This window comes from Rhamphochromis longiceps, linkage group LG7 (assembly GCF_057381845.1).
Source record: "Rhamphochromis longiceps isolate RC_006_pf linkage group LG7, R_longiceps_female_GT1.1, whole genome shotgun sequence".
NCBI classification, from domain to species: Eukaryota; Metazoa; Chordata; class Actinopteri; order Cichliformes; family Cichlidae; genus Rhamphochromis; species Rhamphochromis longiceps.
Window position 1 is genome coordinate 16207965 of NC_140563.1, and position 13464 is coordinate 16221428.

At 41.5% G+C, this 13464-nt stretch overlaps 1 protein-coding gene across 3 annotated transcripts in view; it reads left to right on the forward strand.

The window, feature by feature from the left end:
* reln (reelin) overlaps positions 1–13464 on the forward strand; it is a 103559-nt gene that overhangs the window by 48357 nt on the left and 41738 nt on the right. For all 3 annotated transcript variants that reach the window (XM_085412519.1, XM_085412520.1, XM_085412521.1), the window contains exon 4: positions 10912–10982. In XM_085412519.1, coding sequence (XP_085268645.1) covers positions 10912–10982 — 71 coding nt within the window. The remainder of the gene's footprint in view (positions 1–10911; positions 10983–13464) is intronic.

Genomic DNA, 13464 nt, shown 5'->3' on the forward strand with positions numbered 1-13464 from the left:
TAACACTTTCCTGATAAGTTTATGATCTCCAAGTATTGAATACATTCGTTTCTTTTGTAAATCACGGTCTCTATCGCAGAAGAGAAGATCATCACGTCTTATTTTAAAATACCAAACTTCAGATTCCTCTGTCGATTAAAGCATTAGCAGAGATAATGTGTACAGAGGTGCAGTAAGAATAATAATACTCATGTGAGCTGTTTGAGTAGCGTGCACCGTTTCTTTACTCGTGTGCATGTAGATAATATTTTGGCACTATATTGACTTTATATATGTATCTAACCCAAATATAAGCTATAACTATCTGTTAGTGTTGTGTTGCCCCACAAAGCTCGGGAGAGGTTTATCAGATGACATCATGGGTGTTGCTCTCTCTGAACCACAGAAAGGCTGTTAAAAGGCCATCCTGTCAGAGAAAGCCTGCACGGTGACTGGAAAAAGGTTAAACTGGGGACATAGTATGTGTTTATATCCTAATTGCCTTGCTCAACGTGACCTGTGCATTGGCAGGTGCGATGTGTGCCTTGCTGAGAATTCACGGAAATACCTCCGTCCTCTAATTCAGTGTGACCATTTCTCATCGGAAAACGTTCGACTGGCTCATCAGATCCACCCATCCCGGGAGGATGGGTGTGTTGCAGATAGTAAAGATACGCAAACATATCCTAAGATTTTTTGCCCCCAAAAAATAACATGATGTTCCTCTTCTACGATTTTACATAAGGGCATATTATTTATTGGAAGCTTTATTGAGATTTATAACCCATTGCAACAAATCTGGAGCATTACACAGCAGCTCAGGGCCACTGGATTGGTGATGTTGTAAATAGTACTCAGTCTGTTTCCCTGGACACTGCAGGTTGTTTGATTGGTGTAGGTGGAAAGAGCTCTAGCCAAATATGTTTGAGAACAGCCTTGAATTTTCCTTTTTCTATTTTTCTTTCCGCCTCTAACTGTCTTGTCTTACCTTTGAGCATTTTCCTCAACTCTCTGCCTTCAAACGTACCACAAACTTTCTTTCCCTCCTGTTCTCTTGACTTGGTGATTTACAGCTACTTGCAGATAGTCAGTCAAAATGCAATTAGCAGCTGTTGCTGGAGAAGTGTAGAGGAAAAGAGAGGATTCCTGTAAATCCAAAGTCACCACAGCACCACGTTAGAAAAATCTTTGAGAAATCGACCTACAAATTTTTACATTGCATATAATTTTTTATTAGGTAAATGCAAATGTTTGTGTAGGTTCTCAGTCATCCAGGTCATGGTATTCTGACAAGCTTGGAAAGTAAACGACAGGACTTCTTTAAGGTTCTTGAAGACGTTTCACCTCTCATCTCAATGATTATATTTCCATGAAGTAGAGTTTAGTGCTTTTTCTTTTCTTTAACAAAATGAAAGAAAAGGAAAACTCATTATCGTTCTATGATTTCTAATTCATAGATAGTCTGCAGTTTGACTTGGTTAATGCCTGATATTTTGCTTTTTTATTACCAGTCATCCACTTTTAAACCATTTTATTTCAGGGGGATTACAAAATTCCTATCAATGTTTCATAAAAAACACAACTAAATTAAACAGTTTGGCTGTACTCACAAAAAAATCCCTCAATGAATTCCTGGAGGGACGCGGTCGTCTATCAGACGGAGACTTTTGTGGACGGACTTACATAAAAAGATTCAGCTGGGGAATTTGCTAAAGTGGAGCAGCCATTTAGACAATATCCACTGAGCCAAACAGGTTTACTGGCTTTTTTTGTCTGCCAACAAACACATTTACTGTTGAGTGTGTGTCGGCTTACAAGGACCGTGTTTTTCAGTATATTTGTGTGTGTGTCCATGCGTGTGCTGTGTGTTTGCATTTGAGTGTAAACCACTGAGCAGCAGTGTGCCAGTGCGGATGACAGTGGGGTTGGCAGGGGGCCATGATTGTATGACAATAAGGGCCCCTGCGGCTGACCTTATCAAAGTCAGCCAGTCACACTCCAGCTGGCTTTAGACTGTTCCTCACATACAGACATTTAGACAAACACTCTTACCGCACCCCTGTTCCAGTTCGCAGCTCCCATCTCCATCTCGAGCAGTATATCCTCGTCTCCAGAGCTGCCTTCTCTGGTTTCATTCAGGGAATTTAAGTTTCAAGGCCTTTCTGGCAAAGGCCAGAGACACTTTTGGTGCTATAATTGATCAAAAAATTGTCACCTTAATGGTCCATTCCCTGTGAAACTCTCATCTGTCATATAAAATTGCAATAAAAACCTCTCTAGACACTAAAAATCTCGAATCCATCTTCTTTACAAGTTAAATTCCAGTAGTCCCATAGGTCCATAAAACTGTAAATAGCCAATATGAATCCGTAATCTTTTCTGTGGTGTAACATCAGCAGCTCTGCAAACAGTCTATACCATATCAGAGATGAACATGACAGTCGTGACATAGCAGATTGGTTTTTGACTCAGCATTTTGAAGCCACAACATTAGCATTTTGTTAGCTGTCATGTTTTATTTGTATGATATTTCTTTGAAAGACCCATTCCCTTCATACAGTAGCTATTGAGTTAGTTGTATTTTTAAAGATAAAGATAACCTTTATTAGTCCCACGAATGGGAGATTTGTTAGGTTAAGGCTGCCGACTTTTGCCAGAGCCAGTTGCCAGTTAGTGCTGTTTAGTTGGGCTGCATATGAGTCTGTGGGGATTAGCTGGTTTTTGAAGCCAGCATCAGGTGGCCTTTTGGACAAAGGGCAGTTCTGGTACTTTAGAACTGGCTTCTTTTTTCAGTCCTGGTGGTTCAGTACAGTATTGTAGCCTCATCACTGACCAGCAGATGCTCTGTTTTCAAGTCCGAGTATGCACTTTATACCACTTTATTAGAATTAGGCACTCTGCAAATACCAGGTTGGAGCCAGTTTTGACTTCAGATTGCCTCATTTCTCAATTCGGGTCATAGATTTAACAAGGTACTCTAAACATTCCTCAGAGATTTTGGTCCATATTGACATGATAGCGTCACACAGTTGGTGCAGATTTGTCTGCTGCACATCCAAGATGTGAATCTCCCCCTTCCATCATATCCCATAGTTGCTCTACTGGATTAAACTGGTAACAGTGGAGGCCATTTGAGTACAGTGAAATCATGATTTGAGTTTTGTGACATGATGGGTTATCCTGCTGAAAGAGCACACTTTGGTCATAAGAGAATTGGCATGTTCAGCAACAATAGTGATGTATGCTCTTGCATTTAAGTGATGCTTAGTTCGTAGGAAGGGGTCCCAAGTGTGCCAAGAAAATATTCCACCCTTACACCAGCCTCACCAGCCAGAACTGTTCATACCAGGCAGGACGGATCCATTCATTCATGTGGTTTACACCATATTCTGACCCTTCAGTACAAATCATGACTCCTCGGTCCGGGCAGCATTTCTCCAATTTTTCTTTGGCCAATTTTAGAGAGCCTGTGTGAACTGTATGCTGAGTTTCCTGTTTGTACCTGACAGGACTGTCACCCGCTGCAGTGGGTGAAGAGATGCTTTTCTGCATACCTTGGTTGTAACGAGTGGTAACTGGAGTTATTGATGCCTACTAGCTCGAAACAGTCTGGCCATTATCCTGTGAACTTACTCATCAGCAAGGCTTTTTCACCCAGAGTGCTGCCCCTTTTTCAAACCATGCTATGGAAACCTTAGAGATGTGTGGGAAAAGTTGATCAGCACTTTTTAAACAACCCACACCAACGCCAACCGCATTCAAAGTCACCTTAGTCCTAGTATTAGTCCTAATAAGCAGCTATAACAGTTGTACCTAATGAAATGGCTGGTAAATGTACTTAGTGCTGTCAATGTAATCTCGTTAAAATGACATTGAACTCGCTGTTTTAAATGTAATTTTTTTTTTAAGTGATTTAAATATTTTTCTTGAAAGAACTGACCCTTTTTGAAGTATTGGAATTTAGTTAGAAGTTATTTGTATTTGTATCATGTGTCACATTTCACTGACTCAAACACAAATTAACAAACACCGTTTGTTAATTCAGGTAAGATCTTACAGATCAGTGAATTTCAATATAAAACTGGGTTTTTTTTTCTAGATTGTACAAAATGTAAATAATGAAGTCTCCTGCCCTTGCCCATGGCAGTACTTCCTTGATTGATACAAGGGCTATTTTCCACGAGTGTTGTCCATGAGTGTTTAAATTAAAGGCAAAGACGCGACATGTCCTTCAGAGAACTGGAGCTGGTCCACCGGGTGCATTAATATGGGCCCTGTGAGCAGTTTTATGGGCTATATTGTGGGAGTGTTCCTGGTAACTGATCTCTAGCAGGAGTGATAGAGTGCAATGACGTGGGCATCCAGAAGAACTCATTTTCTGGGTGGCTGTAAATTCCCACCTAAAAAGAAGGAGAGGCCTTGGTGTAGAAGAGGAGAGGAGATGAAAGGAAGAAGCAGAGGTGGAGGGGAGAACACAAACTCGCATACAGACAGTCCAAAAGTGCTTGTACCCTTACACCTCGCTGAACAACGCTACTTTGTCAAGCAAATTTGCATGCCTTTGTTTTGCCGCTGGAGCAGAATTTTCAATTTCAATGAACAGACAGAAGTGATGACACAGAAATGGATTGGATTTCCAGCAGTCTGTTGTCTTCAGTTAGTGTCGTAGGTGTCTTCGGCTTACATTCGGTCATTCAGCCTATTTAAATGGAAATGTATATGTAGATCATTATATGCAATGTTCTGAATATATACAAGAGAAAAGGTTGTCTGAGGAGAAACGGAATATGTCAAGGTATGAAAAAAAGAACAGCCGAATATTCCTATGATTATTAATATTACTGTTATTTAGTGTAATTGCTATGGGCTATGGGATTGCTTTGGAGCAGGACACAGTGAAATAAAAGCTTGCTGAACTTTCTTAAGCAAAACATACAGTCAGGTCAGGGAGCTCTATCCAAGCTAGAAGCCATCAAAAATAATTCATTAATATATGGAAGTGAACACTGGGTCGAAATGCAACTCTTGCTGTTATGCTGAAAGTCGGGATTAAACTTTTTTTTACACGTGCACTCCAACTCACAATTCAACAACTGCACAAAACAGTCGTGGCCCACTTTTGTTCTTCTTGCAGACATGAGAGTCCACACTGTTGTATAATGTACTAATTACTTTGCTGTACTAAGAGAGGTGAGAATGGTTAATAGCTTCTTCTGGCAAAAGCAAAGATGCATTGGTGTGTTGCTTTCATTCTTTTGCTCTGTTTTGCTTCACTTATAGCCTCGAGGCAATCAGTGTGAGTGTTTGTGTGCGTTCGTGTGTCCGTGAGTGTTAAAATCTGTTCCAACAGATAGCTTCAGAGAAACATATTTAACAAAAAGCTTAGCACTGTGTGTAACTTTTGATGTTATAGATTGCACATGTGGATATGTATGCACGCTCATGTGTGTTTGTGTGTGTCGTATGCATGTATATATGTGCGTGTGTCTGTGTGTGTGTGTGCACGGGCGTGTTGCAGTCCTTTGCACTGTGGCCCTGTGGGAGTCAGACAGCTGCTGGGATGAAGATTGCTTTAATTACTGCATGCGAGGCCCCTTTTCCAAAGTGTTCCCCTGAGGAAACGGATGTCTGCAGATCTAATGGCACACTCTCTCTCATGGCATACTGTTGTGCTTTATATGCACGCACGTGTGTGTGTGTATATATAGATCGACGTTTGTATGCAAACACAGATTTTAGTCTTATCTTCATCTCTGCTACCTGTTGTTTCTTTTGTGGACTGGAGACAGACTGAAATCATTGTTAGGGGCAATGTGAAAGGTATAATTAAAAAAACCCAAAGTGAAGCAGAGAGAGAGAGCTCATACTCTCTCTTGTCTTGTTAGCTGTGATTGAAGAGGAATGGTTTCTGTGCTGTATGCCGGGTGTTGTGGTGTTGTTGGTACTGCCATCTGCTCAAAGTAAGCAGGTCTGTCAGAACATAGAGTTTGTGAAATATATAGTGCACTATTGTATAGACTGCACAGTCTGCTGCTGCATGGGAAGAACATTATTTGGGTGCTTTTGGAGCATTTGCTTAGCTCTAAGGGAGCTTCATGTGAAATAATAACAATGGTTGTATTGTTGCAGTGAGCTACTGCTTTTACACACTCTAAAAAATGTTTTAACATCCAGAAATATTTAAGTTAGAGTTTTTATTTCACCTTATAATAATTTGTCTGTGTCTTAAGCATCTAGCAGAGTAATATTGACAGACAGAATGATAGACAGCTAATCGGAGATCAAGGGTCAAAGGACTGATAGGTGATCTATCTCAGCCAGCTTCTAATTTCTCCGGGTATTCGTCAGCTCCATTGATTTGTTGTTATTCAAGTCAATCTTTGAGTCTGTTTTAACATATAATCAGTAGTTAATGAGCTCTCCTCGTCATTAAAGCTCCACATTGGCCTGTAGCCTGTGGCAGATTAACTGTAGACACTTGGCTGAGGAACATAGGGATCGATTCAGGCCAGGTAATCTCATTTTGGCTATGTAGATACAGATATTTGGGGAGAAATGTGAACGATGACAGAGGACATAAATCCGACCCTTTTTTTTCCTCCCGCCAGAACCGACTAGAGCTGCAAATCTGACACAGTCCGTCCATATAATTCCAATTTTCATATATCACAAATTCCCATATAAGACAGCAACTCTTATATCTAACATATTCATGTTCTTAACCTTTCTTAAACTTTTCAAATATCACAGTTTCTCAAGTTTAACAGTAAATCTTGGACATTTTCTGGACAACCCAAGCTCCTGTTGCTGTTGACCACAGACGTGTTTCCATTATTGATATTGTCTTATTTCCCCAGGGATGGCCCATGACCCCTGTAATTATGTACATACCCGTGTGTACACAGAGGCACACATCCACACACATGTGTATGCATCAGTGCTCTGATCAATACTGCCACATATTGTCCACAACACATAAGTGCTGTACTGTCATCGCACGGTCTTATTATCAAGAGAGCGGGCGCTGTCCTACCTGCTGGGATGTTGACCACCTTAACAGTTCCAGGTGAAATAGAGCATGAAGACTGAAAAAAGGCAAGCACTTGATTTTAAATGCAGCATAATGAACCAGGGAGAGCCGGGCTGCCCCAAATGTATTTCGTGTCAAATTATTCATTCGCATTCTGCACTGCCCGTTCTGTGAATGCGCACAAGATATAACAGACACGGTCGGTCAGGAATTCATCTCCCTCGTTGTTGACGCTGGGTAAATACAGCTCATTCTTCCCCGTCTCCTCCTTTTGTCCTGAAGAAAAGGGGACATTTTACTGCTGCTTTTTCTCAAGTTTAGAAGAAGTCATTTTTTAGCAGCACATGCCTTTATCTGCACTTAAAAATCTGCAGTTTTTACAAGCGGATTTTTTTTCCTTGCCTTCCTCGCATATTTACTCCTAAACACTGTGGTTTTCCTAATCTCCCTAATTATTACTCGCTAACAGTAGTCAAGGTCAATTGCTCTTCTCCTCAAGCTGTATGCCGAGCAATAACCGCTCTTCTTCTGGCTGTATTCTGAGCCATAACTCTCAATGACCCTGTGCTAACAAGCAGGTAATTTGCCAAACAACTCCCAAATCCCTCTTCTGTGGAGCTTCATTAAATTTGCATGTTCTCCGAAAGCCTTTTTCAATTAATTAATTTAGGGGCAGTCAGAGGCATAGGGAGTAATGTGATTCCACAAAGCCAACTGCACCTTCACAGTAACGAATCAAGACTACATGTTATTTTTTATCAGAGCTCCTGATTGCCAAATGTTCTGGAAGACACCAGAATGTGGAGTTTGCCCGTCTCTTTATCTTTTTCTATTGTCCCTGATTGCGGTGTCATAACCACAGCTGGTCCTCAACATGGAAGATAAATCAACCAATTAGCGTGTATTATTTTAAGGGCTAGGTCCAAATGCACCAAATCAGTGCTAGCGACTAGAACTCTACCCCACTGAAAGTCCTCGTATTAATCATGATTACCAACAGGAATAGTGAGCCGGGAGAAAAAATTAGCTTTTAATTGGGATTTGAGGAAGAGAGGATGAGAGTGTTGACTAAAGTCGTATCTTGTAGCTATATTTAATATGTATATGGGTTCGTGTTCTTGGGTAAATCGGCTGTATTCGCACTGCGTTCATATAAATATATGTGTATGCGTGCATGTGAGAGTGGTTTAGTAGAGAGCTGTCAAGTTGGCTCCTGGGGGATACTTATGGCCGACAGCAACATGCAATCTAACATGGAAGACATGCTTGGTAATTACCCACTCCGAGCCCTTTTGGGAGCTTCTTGAGTGACAGGCTGTCCATCTGCGTACATGTTAAAACTCGTATATGGCTTCAATTGTGTGTGCCCGTTCCCGCCTTTACTCCAATGCTTCGCCATTTGACAGCAGATTGTGGACTTTGAAAGACAAGGCCATCTAACCCCCCCCCCCGTCTCAGTTTCCTCGAACCTTATAACCCAACCCCCTCCCCTTCCCCGTCCATTTTTCCATCTTTCTTTCTCTCTTAGATCCCAGCTTTTTCTTCATCTTCCTCAATCCCCTCCTCTCTTTCCCGTCTCAGATTTTCTCCTTCAGACTAATGAGAGGAGTGAGGATGACACTTATTCTCAGAAGATGAATGATCCCTCGGTTGAATCAGAGAAGGGAAGAGAGTGGAAAAAAAACACCAACACATTAAGGCCCTTAATTGCCCCACCCCTCAAAGAAAGTCAAATTAACATTTAGATGTGCAGTAATTGTTTTGCATGTATCAGTACTGTTCGCTGCCTGCGTGTGTGTGTGGCTACCAGAGTGGAGACGGTAATGAGAGACACACCGAGGAACCACTGGAGTGTGACGGCAGGACAGAGACGGCGTCGTGCTGTGCTGATCACACACTTGTCGGCTCAGACTAAATGCCCTCTCCTGGCTGCTGCTTTAATGACATACATCTTATTAAGTCACACCAACCTCTCACATACTTTTTAAAGGAAATATCTCTCATTTCTATTGAAAATCTGCCACATTAATTGCTTTTTGTTTTGTGTTTTTTGGAGACTAAGAAAGCATTTTTGATCTTATATTACGTTACCCCCGCCCTCCACACACACACATCCTCTGGCACCTAACAGAATCTGTTTAGTGTACTTGAGCAGAGAGTGTGTTTAGTAAATATTTAAGGGCCTTGTTCCTATATCCCCACCCGCTGTTCGTTACGCGCCATCTTTTATTCATAAATACCAGCCTCAAATTAGTTTTCACCGAATTCTGAAATATGACTGTAATTAAGTATGTTTTCTCCCCACTCTGCGCAAGCACAAGAGGTCTTTATTAATTAATAAGGGGGTCTATTCATTATTCATGAGCTGAGACAAACGCGTAAATGCCTCGGCACCCATAAAAGGCAAGTTTGGTGAGGTGAGAGACAAAATCCACGTTGGACTGTAGGGAAGGAAAGAGGAGTGATGAATAAGGAGAAGGAAGCGAGTCTGTGAGCCTCACGGGTGACTCAGGCAAGCACCATATTGTCTACACCCTCCTCTCCTCCTACACAGTATGTTGACTGGGTGTGGCGCAGCATACAAAAACTGCTGTAGTGCACTGTAACATCTGTACTGTACGTTGTGAAGGAGGACGCTTACAAGTACCCCTTCAAGAGACTCGATCGGTGTATGCGGGTGGTGTACATAGTTGTGTTTGAGTGTGTGGGAGGTCGCTTAAGTTTACAAGCCACATATGATGTTAGTAATTAATGCCGAAGCCTGATTAGGGCACTTTTGAAAGTTTATCTGTGCGCCCAGTGAGACAACTTTTCTCCTCTCCTTGATGGACAAGCAGTAACAGCACGAGCAGACTCACATTAGAGCTGCGATATTTCTCCCTTTTTATGTTTTCGACCTCAGTCACACCGCAGTTGTTTTTCATCCGTGTATTATGTGGGGAAAATGTAGGTTATATTGTAGAAGTGGGGAGTTACGGCTTTTACTGGCCATCTACAACTGTAGTGTTGTTGTGCAGAAGTTTCCTAACTGGACTGAGCTTCAAAGGGCTCTAAAACTTATATATTTTCCCCACAACTCATTTCAAGGTCTCTCTGAAAATTGCAGCTTTTTTTCAGACCCAGTGATCTTTGCGCCTCATTCTCCCTCCTGATTTATGAGCTTGTATTTTTTTTCACGTTTTATTATATCTGTCTTCTCCTAAGCTTTTAAATAAACAACATACCAAACGTTTTTCTTTTACTGTTTTTACTACGATTAGTACTACTACAACAGCAGCTGTGGTATTTTTTTTGTGGTTATTATTTTTTGAATGAACAAGGTTTCTGTACAGCTTGTTCAGCGTGCTCGCAGTGTCATTCTGCTGTCACAGATTACAGTGGATCTCATTCTACAGGACAGTAGAGCATGTCTCAGTATCTGTGTAAAATATCTCAGTGCACTCTGAACAATTTCACCCTCTTAGGTTTTTAAAGATTCTCCATTTTCATATGAATAAGGCATTTTATGGCCACCTGAAGGAAATTCATATTCCATTCTCTATGAATGACACGCTGCATACAGCTAGATTTACACGGACATGCAAGGAATGCAGTGTGTCAGTGCGAGGAATGATGATATTGGATATTGTATAACCCATGCTCTATTTTTACTGTAATGGTACTGTTTGGTACTGTTTGTCTGTTTGCTCAGCAATGCCTTTTCACTTGTTTATCATTTCTGTCAATATAAATATATAAATGCATCTATCTGATTTCTTTACCTTCAAAATCACACCATAATGAATATTGAATTGAATATTAGAGGAAATAAGTAAACTTTTCATCTTTTTTTTGTTTTATTTTTAAATAATGATTTTCTCTCCTTCTCTGTTTCTCCCGTCTTTCCTTTTGCTTTTTCTCAGCGCCACGGCAACATATCGAGGACAGATCCTTTTCAAAGACACGCTGGCCCAGCAGCTCTGTGAGCAAGGAGGTGAGTATCAGGGATGTTGCATGCATACCTCTCTTTGCAAACACATGCATAATGAATGCGTGGGCTCTTACAGATATATTTTCTATCTGTGCATAGTACTATATGTTACATGTGCACCAACTTATATGCATAATGCTCCTCTGTCTCACTTCCTACTACTGTCTGTCAAATTGTATGCATATATTATCAAAATATGGCAAAGCAGTTGATGCGCGATTCTTCATGACTGTGCCATTGCAGCACTTCCTGGCTTTCTTTCTGCCTAATGATGCAGCCAGAGTCAGAGATATTCGGGTGTCCTATGTTGCCAGCTTAATTTCAGCTTATGCTAAACTCAGTAACCCCCCACCCACCCCCCCTCTCTCTCTCTATGCCGGAGATTTGTGCTTTATGGCCAACACATCTTACATCCACTTTCTGTGACAGCCTTAAGTAGCTATTGACAGACAGTGCAGTCCCACTCTGCACGCTGAGTGTGTATAATTGCTTGTTTACAGGAAAGAAGCCTCCCTCCTCCTCACTCAAGAACTCCTCCTTTTGGATCAAAATTGGACTTTAATGCTGAAAGTAGAGACGTACAGTAACTGCAGTTGAGGGTGTTTTTGCTAACTGTTTCGGAGTAAGAATTTGAGCTGCATGCTGAATACTTACAGGAGAACTTGGTCTTTATTAGATTAAAAGTAATCGTTGTACTTGGTCTCCGAGGGCTCTTTATTACAAGTGCACATCCCAGTAGGGATGCAGCACATGCCAAGCAGAGAGTGTTCAAATTCATGCCTTCATGCCACTTGGAAGAGATGAGGCACAGAGCCCAGTCAGCCCAGTCAGGCCTGGAAGAGCGACAGAGAGAAAGAGCGACAAGGCTCCTCTCCTTTGTCTCCTTGCCCGAGAGCTCATCCTTTCACTCCCAGTGACACACTGCCCCAGTCTTTTCCCTCTGCACATGAAATATCTACAGCCAACAACAGTCATTTACTTGTTTAGTGCCAAGGCCCCGCGGTATCACACTAACACACAGCTACTCACAGCAGACAAGCTGAAAAGCAGAGATTTAGACGTTACAAGGCCTTGGAGGACACAAGCTGTAAATGGAAATGGACAGAAAAACCAGCAGTCAGGTAACGCACTAAATGCAATCTTCAGGGAACGTGTACAGGTACGACAGGGAGAGAGGGAACCGAGATCGGATAGAGGATGGCGAAAGCGATGAGAGGTACAGGGGAGAGGTATTCGAGGAATTGTAGGGCTATAAATTGAAGGTGTAGCTAAGACGTTTGGTGAAGGAAGATAAAAGGACAAAGATGTTGGAGATGACGAGACGATGTTGATGAAAAGCTTGAAGGTCATATATTCCAGATTTAAGTGTTGGGCAGAGAAGGAGAGGTAATTAAATGTCATCACCAAAAATAAAGAGTAGATTTGAATGGTTGTCCGACCTTGTTGCAGGCTAATTGACAGCTAATGGGGCATCACTCATTGTGATGCTGCACTAATCCCGAAAATCTGAATTATAAATGAGAAATGAATCTGGCACGGGCAACAAAAGTCAAAAGGAGACAAGGAGAGAAATGAGGGAATAAGTGAGCTTCTGATTATTTTCTTTACATGAAATGATTGAAGCTGATTTTATACAGCTATAAATGCAGCCATATAAACTGCATTTATGTAGTGATTAGTGATTTTCTCTCAAAGTGCTTTTACACCCACATAAACACATTCATCCTTTTTTATTTTTTGTCCATACGGCTCGCTCCATTACACATACACTCAAACACTGGTGTCATTTTGGTGTTCAGTGTCTTGCCCAAGGACATTTTCTGAGCCGCGGGACACATCCTGAGCCACAACCACCCCCGCTTTCGTCTCCTTTGGGTTGTCCTAACGCCGACGAGCATCATTTTTCTCTTCACCACTGACCTAACTCACAGCCAGTCAGATTCTGTTCCCCTTTACAGACCAAAACCTGCCACTTCAAAAGAGCTGTGTACCTTTAAACACACACACACAACTGCAAGGTTCAGACATTAAAATGAAACTTGAGAACTACTTTGACCTCACATAAACCGTGTGGTTATAGAACCAACGCTGTTTAACATACAAAGTATTATCATGCCAAAACCAAGTAAAAAAAACGCTGAGGAGACTTGGACATAAATCATGGTTACTGTCTCATTTTCCCCAACAAAATCCGAGTTACCAGCAGGTAAGACAATTGCCTCTAGAAAAAACCAGAGGTTTTTTTGCTGTTTTCAGTGGCAAAGAAAGTGCAGGGGTGTGTGTGCGTTTGTGAGCAAAGTTACTGCAAATCTCCACATTAGCATTCAAAGTGAAATAAAAGATATGGGGCCAGCTCAAGCCACTTTAGAAGTTCATATGCTTAAGACTCCAGCTTTGAAGAGCTGAAGAAATGAAAGCTATCTAAAACAGGGTTATGATCCACGGAGGAGGGGGAGGGAAGTTGAAAAAGAGAACGTAAGCATAG